This window comes from Schistosoma mansoni, chromosome W (assembly GCF_000237925.1).
Source record: "Schistosoma mansoni strain Puerto Rico chromosome W, complete genome".
In the NCBI taxonomy this organism is placed as follows: domain Eukaryota; kingdom Metazoa; phylum Platyhelminthes; class Trematoda; order Strigeidida; family Schistosomatidae; genus Schistosoma; species Schistosoma mansoni.
The window spans coordinates 13,046,014-13,062,470 of NC_031502.1; the positions used below are offsets into that span (position 1 = coordinate 13,046,014).

Below are 16,457 nucleotides of genomic sequence, written 5' to 3' on the forward strand. Positions count from 1 at the left end.
ACAGAGGAGAGGATGGATTGGTTGTATTTTTTTTTGACACTAGATAGTTCACTACTATTAACCACCATATTAACTGCATATTACAACCAACATTGTAATATGTAATTGTTTTCTCTTTTTTGTTATAAGTTGTTTTTAATTACTCAAAATTTTAACTTACTATTTTCTAGCCGATCGGTATGAACTTCCTACGTGTGAAGAACTTGTCTATATAAAGAGCATTCAGTGTTTCTTGATAAAATTGATCAAGCTCATATGTATGCAAGCAGTTTATTATTGAAATTGATGCTGCAACAAAAGGATTTAAAAGAACACCTAAAGTAATTCTATCATATTAACATTTAATAACTTATGTTACATTAATTTTCTCCAGAAAAACTAGCATATGTTTAGACTAAGATGATTACAATAATACGTATACTTTACATAATAATCCGTCAATGCATTTCATTATTCAGTTTGCTTGTTTCAGTGAATTGATATGTTTAAGCATACCTCTTCATCGTGATTAGTGGGTACCTTTCCTCACTTCCAACTAGACTCCATTCAAAGGTTACATATTGTAAATAAGAATCTTCGAAATCCATTTCTGAAGTCATTTTGTTTGAAATGGTGGGTTTTAAGTACATTGATGACTTTTGGGACTCCCATTTAGGAACGAATATTCTATCAGTGATAAATTTGTTCTCAAGTTTATATATTAGGAAATAGACGAAGTGCCAAAATATCTATGAAAATGATTAATGGTTTCGGATGTAAAAATAGACAATCGAATGAATAGGGTAACCATAACTTCCGAAGTCATTTTGTAATTTGCAAGTTCACGCATGTAATTATAAAGTGGACAAACTATATAATAACGAGTAATAGAATTTAAAGAGACTTTTATCAGTTGGAATAGTGACAATAGTTAGGTAACGAAATGAAGACGAACTTTAGTGGCAGTCATGTATAAACAACAGATATCATAATAGCCGCAATTTAGAAATAAAAGAAGGGAGTTATAATAGAAATATTAATAATAAGAAATAACTTATTCATTAATTACATTTTTAGAATATTAGATAAAAATACTTCCACCCTTATTGTAAATGTGCTTGAATAAACCCCTACTATTTTCATGAATGTGTACATTCTAACAAAGTAAATTTATTAATTTTTAAAACTATGTTAACCTGCTGCTACAAATGAAAATGAATTATAGTAAGTAAAACGACGAATACTTTCTTTAAAGTAACTTAATATTTATTTGTATTGCAGATCTGTTAAACGTTTCTTTCTGTTGGATCAAGGTGATTTTATTGTTCATTTTATGGACGCCGCTACAGCAGAATTACGTAAAAATAGCGAAAGTAAACAAGAATTTTAATATAATTATTCAAATGTGTTAATACTTACTCACGTATTGTGTTCAAATACTATTGAGATGTACATTTTAAAGAGTTGTTTGAACAAATTGTGTTGTTTTAGTGTGTTTGTAAAAATACCTTAGAATAATGCTAGCTGAGACATGTCTGCATTTTTTAGCATTGCGAAAGAGTGAGTTTCCGTCACATACCTTTCACGTATTTATCTTTTTCTTTCACAGCTATTTCTCAACTACGTCTAAGTTCTTTATTGGAATTGGCACTTCGTACTAGCACTGCTAATAGTGATCCATTCAAAGATAATTTATCGTAAGTAGAATGTGCTACCGAAAATGTTTTACGTCGAAAAATCGATGTGATTTATCGCTGTATTGTATTTAAATGATAGTTTTATTATCTAATCAGCTTTAATAAACCAATCTTGCGATTCATAATTAGATTTTCAAAATACGTTTATTACTTTCTCTGTTTATTTGTCATTTAGCGTTGTGATATTTCAATTTGATTTAATCTCTCAAATTTTGATGGTTTTACGGGCTGGATCGGAAGACGAACCATGTAAACTAAGTTTTCACACCTTATAATTTCATTATTTTTTTCTTTTTCCCTACAATATAATAGTTTCAGTTGTTTAATTATTCTAAGAATAATTACAGGATTTTATCACTCAGTTTTTCCATTTATATGGAGGGGTTGTATTTATGCAGAAAAAGGTTTTTCACCTTTATAGCTTTCACACTAATGTATGGTCGTGCAATAAAAATTTACTATGCTTAGTAGTTCCAATCTATCAAAAACGTGCTAATAGGAATAATTATCATTTAAAATAGTAGAGAATAACATATTTCTTAAGTGTATATTTTATCAAGTAAAAACCTGATTAGTTAACTGTGCACACCTGACATATCCTTTCGGATTGATTTTGAAATTATGGTGTACCATGAATTTAAATTGACTATATTTTCATGTTCCATCGTATCCGATCTAGCCATTCACGTGAATATCTGCAAATAACCCATCATTGAAAACGCATTCAGTGTATAAAAACTAACATACCTTTAGCTTGTTATTTTTTTCATTAGATCTAGCCCCATTGCTTTTCTGGATTTGCGGAGTTAATTAATGTCTCACCCAGTAACTTGTTGCATTAATTTATATCTGGTTATTAACCCCTAGGCGGTTTGAAGTAATTTGTTTTCACTAAAGTAACCAATGTAGAAGTTTAGTCGCAAATGAGAACTATTTCATCACAAGCAAAGGACAGTGTTCTAACTTAAAATTACTATCATTTGCCTTCCAATATAATATTCAATTTAATATTGTATTTATTCCATCAAAAGCAGTTGTGGTAGACTAATTATGAGATTGCTGACAATTCAGATTCAATTATTATGTACTATTAGAGATTAGTATGATCATATAGAGTGTAGCAGGACGTTTCATATTTTAGGTATCATCTCGCAACATATTGTTCACCGTCTCTTCTATATAATGACAGATGACTCGAGAAGTCAATATTTTTAAATTTAATTAATGATGTCGTTGTTATATACATGTTTTTATTCAACATACTTTTGTAATATATGTTATTTATTTGTGACTTAGACCTGTTACCGATCCAGGATAAAAATCTTTCAGGACTAGAGGCTTTCTGTTTGGATTATAGAGTTGGCTGGCCTATTGATTTAGTACTCAATCGTCAAGTAATGGATCGCTATCAAATGCTTTTCCGTCATATTTTATACTGCAAACATGTTGAGAGATTACTATGCAAGTAAGAAATACTATGTTAGCACCATTTCTTTCATTTTGTTTACCACCTGTAAACAACGAAGTATTTAACCCGAATGCATGCTTACGAATATATTATGAAAATTTCCATTAATCTCTGAACTATGAAAATTATGACCGTGAGTTTTAGACACATTTGGAGACCAATAACCAAATACTGGTTTGTATACTCAATTCAATCCACATTACCGTGCAAAGGCTAACTACGTCACTTAGATGTCTGAACTGAAAAGTTAAGTGCATTAGCCATCAAGCTACTGTCCAACTGTAATTATAACTCGTGAGTGTATCGAGTTTCACTAATATTAACCAGGTATTTATCAAACTAACCACAAATCGCTATTCTATTAGTCGTTGTTGGTTTCATCCATGGATAGCTGCAAATCTCGGTTATTTTAGTTTAAAATTCCTACGAATTGTAAGTGAAAAGGTTAATGATATGTGGTAGTGAGAGTGAAATGTTGTTAGTCATTAAGCGTGGACAAACAGGCAATTAGCCTATAGACTTTTAAATATGTGATTTCCCTCCCTATTATTGATTTAGACTCCGGATTCACTGAGTGTATCTTTTTGTAATTGTTGAATAATTTATCATTTAGTGTCAGTTCTCCATTCTGAGTTTGTGATACGATGTAACATGTTCAGTCCCATTACTGTAAGGAAATATTTTGAACCATCCGTTATATCAGTTAAAAAGCTGCTTGTGTCATCAATATTTATTTCTAATAAAATGTTGCTGGGGTATTAAACCTTCGGTGTATATTGATTCACTGCATAATCCTGACATAAGTAACTGTAAACTATCGTCTAACCTTTTAACTAACATTTCAGCTCATGGATTCTAGGCAAACTTGCTCGTAAATGTGATAACCTTATGACTACCTGGTTTACAACCGCTTTCCTACTGGCCCAACGAATGCTTATTTTCATTCAACATTTCCAATATTACATGTCTGTTGAGATCATTGAACCAGCATGGGACAGTTTTTTCAAACGCGTTGACAAAGTATGTTGTTGCTATTTACACACACATCATTTTACTAAATTCATGTATCCAAGTCGTAAAGCACGCACAACCAAAATTAAGAGCTCTGTTCAACAGGAGATGAATGTGAAGTATACTACTTACAAATCACAAGATATTAACAATGAAGGCCACTTCATTGTTGAATCATGAAAATTGTGATAATCGGAAAATGTTCCCATAAATGTGAACGTTAATTCATTTTAACCACTCCATTGGATTTCTCGTACCGAAGAACCACTTTGTTAAAACTAGCCACGAAAACAAGACTTGTATCAAAAAATGTGTTTTGTTGGGGGAAAATGGAGTACTGCGAACTAGTCAGATAGGTAATATGAGCAGTACCCCTTAAATCTGTAATAATTGTCAATTTTTTCATGAATTTACCGCAAAACGTTGCTGCGTAGTTGGTGGTATTTCTCAGCTTGAACTTTAGTCTTTTTGACACTTGTCTGTAACCTAAATTATGTCTTGTTTGCATTTTTATTGTGTATCATAATGAATTTCTAATTTCTTCATTCTTCGGTAGGTATCTAATTTGGACTTACTTTTAGACTCACATCTACATTTTTTGGAAGTATGTATGGATGACTGTTTACTAGCTAGTCCTGACCTATTAAGTTTAGTCGGGAAATTATCTGTCGCCTGTGTAACATTTGCTAATTTTATCCAGCACTTGACGTTCTCTATAACAGGAGTCAATTTATCATCACCTGGCGATAATGATCAATGTATTATTTATCTATCCCGGCATGGTAATGATATGGAAAGGCCTTTCTTACACGATCCTACACCGTCATCAAGTTTAAGTCGAACAAAGAATGATTTAAAATATGCACCTCGTGAATCTACTACTAGTTCAGTAGAATCTATGATGACAAAAGTAAGTAGTGAATTGATCTATCATTACTTGACAATATTCGTGTTTTATTGTTGTAGAAGAGAAGTGGAGTAATCAGCCCCTTTCTGTAGATCAGGCAAGTAGTTGCAAACACTAGTTGGTGTGTGATATTCTCCCAGTATTTACATATTTCTTGAGAGTTTGTAGCACCATTGAAGCAGCTGCTTTTTGAGTTGCGAAGCATGTTCGGTTTATGTATGTTGAACAATATAAATGTTTGTTTTGGCACTATTTTCTGCGTCACTTATACGAAACGTTTAGACAAATATCGCCGCAGAATTATATGCATATTTTCAAGTTGCCACACATGCCTTTAAAGCTATTCACATTCAGGTGTAATGCTTAGTTATCTGTATATATGACAATAAAGAATCACTGTTGTCTTAAGTAATATTGTCAGGATCTGAGACCACTTATTAAATCATATCATCCTTAGAACATAAGCAAATGGGAGTTGTATTTCACACTAAACTTGCTTTATTCTCTATAATTTTAATACATAAAAGTCCAACCTAAAACAGCCAAATCTATGTACATTCAAGATCATGACTTGAAACCGTAGATTTGGAAAATATTCTGATTGTAACGAGTGCTTTTGCTGCATACCGTTCACTGACACAATGTCTATCAGTAAGTACATAATAATCTCAATCCCCTATGATTTTAGGTCACTAGAGAAGAGTTTGGTAGAATGAGCTTGTCAGATGATATGGCTAAAACAGTTACGAACTTCGATACAAATTTCAATAGAATGTTAGTTGAACTCCTTGAAAAGATCAAACAATATGCCAAGCATCACAGCAAACTATTAAGTCTAGTATCAAGGTTAGTTAATTCTTATAAATTATTACTCTGATTCTCGTCTTTCTGTAATTTCATCTTTTATGTTCTTTCACTATCTAGTATCCCTCGAACACTTGTTTATTCGAATCTTCTCTAACCAACTTGAAAGTTGCAAGAGAGCAATGTAAATTCCAATAAATTCGAATAACAAACGCAGTGATAAAAATAGTTTATATAAGATTTGCATAAGAGTCTTTTAGCATTTTGATTCGTTTGGCAGTAATGATTGTTTGAAAATGAACCTATCGTATTCCGAATAAAGCTTGACGTAAGAGTGTAATAGTCAAAACTTCATCCTGCTAACACCAACAATCCCCCATGATGTTTTATTCGTAGGCGGTAGTAACCTCCACAAAAACATGTTGGTAGTAGTGAAATGTAAACCTTTGTACTTGAAAATTCCGAAAACACCATAAACAACGTATGTGTTAGAAAGTACTTGTGTAAACCTGAAAAACATTCTAACGATGTTCATCACTTTTCTCCAGCTGATGATTTTTATGTTGGTTAGCATATCTGTGACTGTTAATGAGTATATATATGCATCGACATAGTTGCACATATCAAGGGATTTTCATTCGTTTTGTGATAGATTTAAGATGCCTAACACTATGTTATAACCTATTATAGTTCATTTGATGTTCTGAAAGTGAAACATTTTGCCTTCTTACACAGACTCGACTTCAACGAATTTTACACTGAATTCGCAATGCAGTACGATCAGAGCGAGCGATCTCCCGAGTCACCTGGTGATCATGAACCTTCTCTTGATAAAGATACTCTCGTCGAACACAAATCAGTACCACAAACGAACTCGGGGTCAGATAATGAAGATTATATTTAATATAGAATTTGTATTTTCAGGTTCTTGGAATAAATTATTTTTTATGTATCCTAACTAACGGTTCATGATAGGAAACTTTCGTATTTTTGTTATTAATCTTAGTTTCACATTTATCATGTCTTATTTTTGCTTAATGATCACATTCACGTAAACATTATGCCGTATATATTTTTTCTTGGTAAGATGCATTATCACCGCTAGTGTAGGTAGCGCTACATAACATGTGCATTCCAAACCCATTCCATGCAGAAAATATTAGTGAAGTAGATGAACTAAGTATGATTGTGGGACAACTAGATCTCTTTGTTAGTGAGATATTCGTTTTGGTATAAACAACCACGGTAAATATTAGACGGTTATCTGATAGACAATACATGTCCTTTGATTGTAACAATTTTCATTTTCTTCGTGCAACGACTTGAACAAGCAATGAATTATCAGTCAAAAAGAAAAATACACAATTAGCATTATTATCCTTTCAGATAAATTAGGGTGACTATGAAAGATTTTAAAATATGTAGAAACGTGTTTGAATTGATATGATGAATGCGGAAATTGTGCTGACCATTCTCAGTTTTATTCGTACAAACTTGATAAAAGCGAATAAACGACCACATGACGTATGTGCGTTAAATATGAATGCATTTACTAGCACTTTAATAAAGACCTACCATCTACAAAGGTTAACCTGCTATTTTATACAACGAGATAGTATGTTCTGATATACAGTTGCGCACATATTACAATTCTTTGTTGCTTAGGCCTTATATGTGATTAGTGACGAATTCACTGTACTGGCTGAACTTGTGATACCAACCACACATTTTTCAACACCAGTACCTAATTCCATAATAACATATACCATAGACATTCGGTCCAAGTTAAAAGTTATACTATTTGAAATTAGCTGTCTGGATATCAGTGTTTGAAGACGATAACGTAACAAAACTTAAAATTCATCGAGATGAAGTAAGGCTTGTTATAACAGTAAAGACATACGGAGATTCACAATAGACTAGTCTGCAAAGTGTACGTACGCCTGTCACAAATCGGCTCTCAAAACATCATCCGGTATTAAAATTCTTTCGCCAGGCTTAAACGGTGGAAGCCCACGATAAGGGCATGTAGAACATCGAAAAGCATCCCCAAGATAACACTAAAAGGTATTTTAAAAAACGGTTGAAAATAACATAACAAAGTAGATACTGTTCGAAAATTAAAACAATTTGGATTCTTTTTCACATGTCAATTTAGTTTTATCAGGCACCAGTGGATGAACTACACAAAATCTATAAGATCCACTAAACCTGAAGAAAATGGTCATAACCATACTACGACTGAAGGTTATTCATAACAATATTTTGCTAAGTAAATCGAATTAATCAGGAATATGTGTTGTATACAACTAGTCCTTTGTGCTACACTTGAATTTGAATCTACAATCCAGCGGTCAACCACTAGGCTCTAAAAATGTTTTGAATTTTCTCAATAAGCGTACAACTCGTCAGTGAAAGACAATTTTCAGACGATTATGATATGAATGATAACGTGTTTATTTTGTGATAATGAGCGCGTTATTAGATGTTCAGTTATAGCATTCTGTTAGGATGGATTCAGTTTGACTTACATAATGGGTTTTCACTTATAAAAACTATATTGTTTAGAATAATCCTGTGTGGTAAATGATTATATATATTTCCAAACTATAGGCGCAAGCAAGAAATTCGACCATAAGCCAATGAATATCTATTGTCATTGCTCTCTGACCGCATAAGAAAGAACACGGGTTATGCGTGTATTTTTTGCTCAAAAAGCTGGAATATGCTAATAAGTAACAACCTGAAGCCCATACGCTTTGTACTTTGAATATACAACGGAGATACAAACCTAAGAATAACAAAGAAATCGCTCTCAAACTGGTTTGTGTAACTGTGATATGTCCGACAGTGCCGGACTTCTACATTCCGAGCTAAGATTAGTCTGTGACGAAGTTGTAGTAAACTCGAAAACAACTTATGTTTGCAGCGTCCCCAGCAATATGTATCGCGTTTGTATTTAAGAAATGTCGAACATCTGCTTGATTATAGCTTCACTTAATGTTTTTCTCTAACACTCTATCACCACAAACTACTTGTCTACCATGGTGTGCTAAAAAGTAAAATAGATAACCATGGCTTACATTTCCACAGGACGATATTGGGACGTCCGATTTATCTTCTTCCGCTGCTTCGATTTCAGCCAAGCCACATGTACAGTTTTTACAAGCCCGTTTCTTTTTCCCAACTGAGTCCGTAGCAGCCTCTTTGCCACAGACAGACAAAGGAGTTTTCAAATCTGATTTTTGCAAAAGCGTATTTGTATTTATAATATTTCCATTGGCGTCAGATGAATTATCAACATTTTCCCAAGCCGCCTCGACATCACTGTTAGCCCATGGGAGTTTGACACTAGAACCCTGGGTATAATTGGACGGAACAGAGGCGCTGAATATTAAGTGGTTTTCACATGATAACTGAAATGTGAATAAAAGGTAAGAAAAGACTAAACATCTTTTTGTACAGATACGAATTACTACTGTTGATATTCTCCAAACCTACCAAGCATTTGTACAGAGTTCATTATAGTTACATCGAATGCTTTTTTATCAGCAACAAGTAAATTGGCCACCTGAATAAGAATATTATTTTAGTGCTACAAAAGTGTTACGAGTTATTTGTTTATAAATAGACGTAGAGAACACACCAATGGCTACAATGTGCATGGTTGATGAAAACAAACAATTAGGACATGTATGTATATAATCAACTGATTGCAACTATGACAACGCAAAGAATGGACATAACTGAAAACTGTAAGGAAGAATAAACTTTCAGGTAGAATAACATTTATAGAGAACTTTAGGTTACAAATGAGAATAAACCATGTAGTAAAATATACTCAGGCCAACTAGTACAGGTGGCTTAGTAGTAATAGCTGAACATTTTCTTTTAAACTCATAGCATATCATTCCCAACAAAATATACTTATCTCACGTTTCTATGCGCATTTGGTAATCGACTTGAAGTCAACGGATGACAAAACAGCCACTTAGAACATCTATAAATACAGTCTTTTGAACAATGCGAGCAAAACGTTAAAACCTAGCTCGAACAAATAAATTATAAACCAATAAACATATGGAGTTACTGGTCACTACAATTCCTTATATACCTCAATAACCATTTATGATAAACCAAATGAGATACATGCATCAGTGAAAACATTTACGGAATAAAGAATAACCTTATTTTCTGCGGGAGGATTTCATGGTACCGTTACACCCCAAACGCCCTGATACGGCTGAGAGTGGGGAGGGGCCGACCTCCCTCTCGAAATGCTCTCACACACTGCTTTCTCGTGACGCAGGTGTTGTTTACGAAAGTGAGAGAAGAAAAAGCGAATGTCCCTAATTCCAAAGCAATGGTGCACATGGGATCCAGTACCCTGAGGGAATAAATGGAACATGAATCAATTGTTGGTCACCAGCTACCATGTGACCGCATCTCACGAGGCTCCTCTGCCTTGTGGGTTAGACCTTTAGGTCAAAGTCTCGGGGTGTGGCCCCCTAAGAAAACCACCTGCTTCAGTTTGGGCACCTGGGCAGTATCACCCCCCTCACACAAGCCTAATGAGATGACAATTACTTCACCAAATACTATGCTCAGTTAACTTAGAATTCAGACAATTGACATTCACTTGATAACACACAATTTTATTATTATTACTATCGTTATATATACTACGTCACTTATTTTCCTCTATTCCCACTTCATGTACTCCCGTTTTTCACCTTATACAGCAGCCAGTCCATGGTGGAAACTCTGTTCTATCTAAACGATTTCGAGTCACTGTCTAGTCGCAAGTGAATGCTCCCGACACAGTCATCACCGTCGTGCCACCTGGCATCCTTTATCTGCATCTCAAGCCTGGACTCAGATTGATCTCATCGCGATCAGCTGGCGCGGTTGTGTACAAAATTGGGCAAAACTTGCGTAAAGACCGAGAAGCCTGGTTGTCGGAGCGTGCCAATGAGTTGAAAGCAACAGCTGCATCTGGTAACTACCGGAAGCTCTTCCAACTCATCCAAGTCACTGGCAGAGAGAAGTCCGGTATGAACGAAACAATCTGTGAAGATGACGGGATGCCAAACACCAACACCCATCGACGTCTTGGACGATGGGCAGAATTCTTTGAAGTACAGTTCAACTGGTCTGCTGCTCCAGCAACATCGATCAGACTGTCCTGTCCTTCATGACCTGTGACGACTGATCTACCAAACGAGGCGGAAGTCCGCAAGGAACTCCAACGCTTGAAACGCTACAAATCACCAGGCCCAGATGACTAACTTCCCGCTCTTTTTAAAGATGGTGGTGACTTTCTGGCTAAGAAATTGACTGTGTTGTTTACAAAGGTCTGACAACTAGAGAGTATTCTAACATCATGGAATGAGTCGATAGTCGTTCCTATCTTTAAAAATGGTTCACGTCGTTCCTGTAACAACTATCGGGGGATAAGTCTATCTTCGATTGCGTCCAAACTATTGGCTTCTGTCATACTTCGTAGGTTGTTTAAAACCCAAGAAAGATTGACTCGCGAGGAGCGGGCTGGATTTCGTTCTGGTCGAGGATGCATTGATCATATCTTTACCCTCCACCAAATGTTAAAACACCGTCATATTTATCACAGGCCAACAATCGCAGTGTTTCTTGATATCAGGGCTGCCTTCGGTTCGTTGGACAAGACTGATCTCTGGGATTGTCTATTTAACAGGGGTGTGCCTGAGTTTATTAACATCTTGAGAACCCTATATACAGACACCTCGGGCGGTGTGGATCTGTGGCCTGGAGAAAGACTTTTCGGGTGATATTGTCTTACTGTGCGATAATGCTCAAGCCATGCAATCTGCACTTAATCAGTTGGCAATCAGTGTCCGAAAACATGGTAGCTCTGATGGATGTAAGTAACGGCGGTGTGGATCTGCTGCCTGGAGAAAGACTTCTCGACCTTGAGTATGCGGTTTATTTTATTTTATTTGAACACATACATATTGGTACAAAAGGGCACCAGATACATATGCGCCACACAAAATAATGAAAATAGGAAGAGAAAGGATGAAAAGATAAGGGGGACTGAAATGTACAACCGGAAGACTCTCTCAGTTAAGAAAGTTAGAACCACTCTTTATGGAGAAAGTAAAAGAAGGTTACAGCACGCTTGCCACTGGCTTCTATTCTGAGCCATATCTGATAACGTCTCTAGCCACTGTGTTGCACCATCTCTCGGACCCCAACCACGGAGTCGTGAAGGACCAACAGAAGCTAGCCCTTTGCAGCTACTTCCATGGCAGGATTCTAATCCTGTACTCACCCTGGATGGTGAGCAGATTGAAGTAGTTGAGAAGTTCGTGTATCTAGGTAGCTACATAAGTGTTGGTGGTGGCGTGAGTGATGAGATCGATTCACGTATAGTGAAAGCCAGAGCAGCTTATGCCAAAATGGGTCATCTTTGGCGCCTTCGTGATGATGTTAGTCTGGCTGTAAAATATCGGATCTACGGTGAGTTGGTGAGAGCAGTTCCACTCTATGTTTGTGTAACCTGGCCTCTCCGAGTTGAGGATGTTAGACGACTCTCTGTGTATGATCATCGTTGTCTCCGAAGGATTGTTGACATCCTGTGGCAAAACCACGTTAGTGATGCAGAGGTTCGGCATCGTGTGTTCGGGCGCAGAGACGATAATCCGATTGGTGTCACCACCTTGAAACACCGACTTCGGTGGCTTGGACATGTTCTATGAATGTCGTTCATTATTTGCCGACACTGGGATTGGTTGGAAGAAGCGGAGAGGAGGTCAGTGTATGACATGGTGTCATGGTATGAAAGAAAGCTGCAAAGGGTTGGCTTCTGTTGACCCTTCACGACTCCCTGGCTGGGGTCTGAGAGATGGTGCAACACAATGGCTAGAGACGTTGTCATATATGGCTCAGAATAGAAGCCAGTGGCGACCCTACTGTAATCTTCTTTTACTTTCTTCATACACAGTGTTTGTAACCTTAACTGAAAGAATAATTCTGACTGTGCCTTTCCGTTTCCCCCATCATTATTCATATTATGACTTTAACATACACTAATCTGTGGTTGTTATTGTTCTTTCTTTCTTTTATGCCGATTACCTTCTTTTCCACCTCCCATTCTTATTGTTTTGTGTGGCACATATATATCCGGTTCCCGCTTTTGTACCAATATTTATATGCTCAAATAGATGAATTGATTCACTGCAGCTTTACTTGTACTAAAAACTTTGCAAACGTATGATTCTATGATAAGAAATACCAAAAGGCTATAGCATAATTTTGTAGCTATTATTTACATACTATAAAAATCATACCTGGTAGGGATTTATATACCCAGAGAGGGTTAGGTTCTTTTTCAAGGAATCCCAGTCACCCGTAATTAGGTCACGACCAAAAAATCGCCCACCAGGTCGCAAACAGGATAATAGGTTTGATAGCAAGCCAAGTTTGAGTATGTTTACGCTTATCGAGTTAGGCCAACCACATAATATGACAGAACACTCATGAAGCTGACTATCTACAGCTGAACTGTCCACGAATTTCTCTAGATTTTCGAACTGCAGCTTCTTAACATATGTAGAAACAGCCACTTGTAAACCACGCATAACGTCTTCTTGAACTTCACCCGACCATACAATCATTACACAGTCATCGCTGTTAAGACAATCGGCTACACATTGTTCCATGATGACACCTGAGTAAAAGTCATGGCGTATGTAAGTTTATTTTGACAAAATATATTTGCGTTTCGAAGTAAATTTTAGATAAACTGTGTAAACAAACTAAGTATCAATAATGTTTTAGTACACAAATGGAACAAGCATAAAGTGGAAGTACAAATGAATTCCACTGACGTAAAAGGCGGAATATAGTCTACATGACGATTAAGATGTGCACCTATTGAAAAACAAGTGTAAAATTCAAATACCTGGACACTTTTAAATAATTAACTAACATTGCAGTGAAAAACCAACTGCCCGACCGTTGCTGTTACCTTGACGTGATGGTCGGGCTTGCCTGTCGTGATGAACCAATCGAGCTATACTGGCTGGAACAATCGTTCCTCAAGGTCCTGCCATGCCAGACAGGTCGGTTGAAGAACAGTAAGACTAAAAGCGGCAAACCCAAGGTCCGAGGGCGAAGTCGTATGGCTTACTGTACAGAGGTGTGGCAGCAGTAAGGTGTTTCCTTCAGACAACCAGCATAACAGCGATGCTGCCTTCCCACAAGGAGGGGTGGGGTTAGAAAAGGCCGACCCTAAATAAACACACCTCGCCTTATCCCACGGATTTCCTTCTCCGGCGGTGAGGTCCCAAAAAGTACGGAACTAACACAATCCTAGTGTGGTCATTCACTTGACCTCACCTAGCCAAAACGGAGAGCCGACAAGATACACCCTCCAGATGCTGCTTGGAAAGATATACGAACAGCTGTGGAAACAGCAGTAACATCTATTAGCAATTTAAACCAAAGGGTTCCAAAAAACCAATAGATTCCGTTCAAGTCTATTTCGCTGATGGATTAGCGTAAACTCATCCCATCAGACTCTGAACACGATGAAGGGCGTAAACAAATCAGATCTAGGTTAACCAAAAATCTGCGGAACGATCGTGAGCAGTGGTGGGCAACAACAATTAGCGATTAGGTTGACTAATATTTTAGCTAAAATCTGGGAGTTGGACATAATCCCATCTGACTAGTCACAATCACTTATTGTCCCAATATATAGGAAAGGATCAAAATCATCCTGTGATAACCATGGAAGGACTAGTTTAACTAATATAGCATTTAAAATATTAACCTCAATAATTATCGGACGTTTAGCAAAGACTCAAGAACTGCAAACACGAGAAAATCAGTCTGGCTTCAGACCTGATCGTGACTGTGTCGACCACATATTCACCATATTCAGAACACAGGCATGCTTATCGGCGTCCGACAATGATAGTTGTGCTTGACTTGAAAGCAGCATTTGACTCTGTAGACCGAGAGGTTCTGTGGCAGTGTCTGTCATTGAAAGGTGTACCTCGGAAGTACATAGACCTTATGAAGGCTTTTTACTCGAACACTAGTAGTCGAGTCAGAGCCTATGGAGTACTGTCGTCTGATTTTGCAATCTCAAGTAGTATCTGGCAAGGTTGTCCACTATCTCCATTTTTGTTTAACTTCATTGTAGACCTATTAATCGAAATAACACTATCGTCGACTGAATTTTCAGGAATTGATCTCCTACCAAAGGTTCCACTAAGCAACTTAGAATACGCAGATGACGTAGTCCTGTTTAGTGAAGACGCTGACAAAATGCAGTCTTTTGTTAGGATTCAGTAATAATGCCAGGATGTTTGGGACGCGTTTCTCCCCATCTAAATGTAAATTGTTACTCCAGGACTGGCCTCCGTCAACACCTGAACTAAGGATAGGGAGCGAAGTAGTCGAACGCGTCGAAAACTTCACTTATCTTGGAAGTCTGATCAGCCCTAATGGGTTGGTCTCTGACGAAATCTCAGCACGGATTCAAAAAGCTCGTTTGGTTTTTGCTAACTTACGTCACCTATGGCGAAGACAAGATATCCGTCTATCAATTAAGGGACGAATATCAGTCAGTCAGTCACAACGTAGAACTTCGTACGTACGTACATCAGTTCGAGTTGCCATACCACATTAGCACAGAGATGCAGTTGTCGATTCAAATCCCATAGTGGTAGAAGTAGTAGGAGTATAATCAGAAATCCAAAAGATTAGGGGTTTCAAGAAATTATTGAAGGAGTATAGTACAGTGAAATAAATTTGGAAAGAGAAAAAGATAAAGACATGAGGAATTCAGAAGATTAGAATTTGGTAGAACACAAAGAGTGGATGCATCTTCGCCATTGCAAACGATTTTGAGCCATGTCATTCAAGGTCTCTAACCATCGGTTGCTGTCATCTCGCGAATCCCAACCAGGTAGTCTACACCTACCAACATGGCCCAGTCCACTTGTCAGTGACTTCATTGATTTGTGCCACGTTTTGGTCTGGCCACCCCTAGCTTTCTTCCAACCTACTCCTACACCATGAAACATTGCACGTCGGGGCAGTCGGTGGTCGGGCATACGTAACACATGTCCCAGCCATCTCAACTGATGAAGTTTCACTACTTCATCAATCGATTTGCCATCCCTACCTAGTACTCGTTTCCTAACAACTGCATTACTTACCCGGTGGTCCCAGGATATACGAGCAATGCTTCGAAGACACCTATGATCGAACACTAGTAGCCTACGAATATCCTCTACTCTTATTGGCCATGTTTCACTGCCATAGAGTAGGACGGAGCGAACTGCTGCACAGTAAACCCGTCCTTTGGTTGCTAGACGGATATCTCGCCTACGCCATAAATGACGCAAGTTGGCGAAAGCTAGACGAGCCTTCTGTATCCGTGCTGAGATTTCGTCACATACCAGACCACAAGGGCTGATGAGACTTCCAAGATAAGTGAAGTGGTCTACACGCTCAACTACTTCACTCCCTATCATTAGTTCGGGTGTCGATGCAACCCAATCCTGAAGTAACATTTTGCACTTCGAGGGAGAGAATC

At 37.2% G+C, this 16,457-nt stretch overlaps 2 protein-coding genes across 2 annotated transcripts in view; one reads left to right on the forward strand and one right to left on the reverse strand.

Moving 5' to 3' along the window:
- Positions 1–6,882, forward strand: part of Smp_125530 (putative gamma-tubulin complex component 2 (gcp-2)) — a gene marked incomplete at its 5' end in the record, with an annotated part of 29,266 nt that extends 22,384 nt beyond the window's left edge. The window contains 8 exons of the mRNA XM_018788596.1: positions 1,261–1,352; positions 1,589–1,676; positions 1,852–1,925; positions 2,973–3,141; positions 3,990–4,164; positions 4,712–5,065; positions 5,751–5,908; positions 6,602–6,882. Coding sequence (XP_018654123.1) covers positions 1,261–1,352; positions 1,589–1,676; positions 1,852–1,925; positions 2,973–3,141; positions 3,990–4,164; positions 4,712–5,065; positions 5,751–5,908; positions 6,602–6,770 — 1,279 coding nt within the window. The 3' untranslated portion in view covers positions 6,771–6,882. The remainder of the gene's footprint in view (positions 1–1,260; positions 1,353–1,588; positions 1,677–1,851; positions 1,926–2,972; positions 3,142–3,989; positions 4,165–4,711; positions 5,066–5,750; positions 5,909–6,601) is intronic.
- Positions 6,883–7,812: 930 nt separating this feature from the next.
- On the reverse strand, positions 7,813–13,566 carry Smp_207000 (hypothetical protein; the record flags this gene model as incomplete). Its single annotated transcript, XM_018788597.1, has 3 exons — positions 7,813–7,926; positions 8,950–9,282; positions 13,195–13,566. 3 exons carry the CDS (start codon positions 13,564–13,566, stop codon positions 7,813–7,815), a joined length of 819 nt encoding a protein of 272 aa, XP_018654124.1.
- Between the last annotated feature and the right edge of the window lie 2,891 nt (positions 13,567–16,457).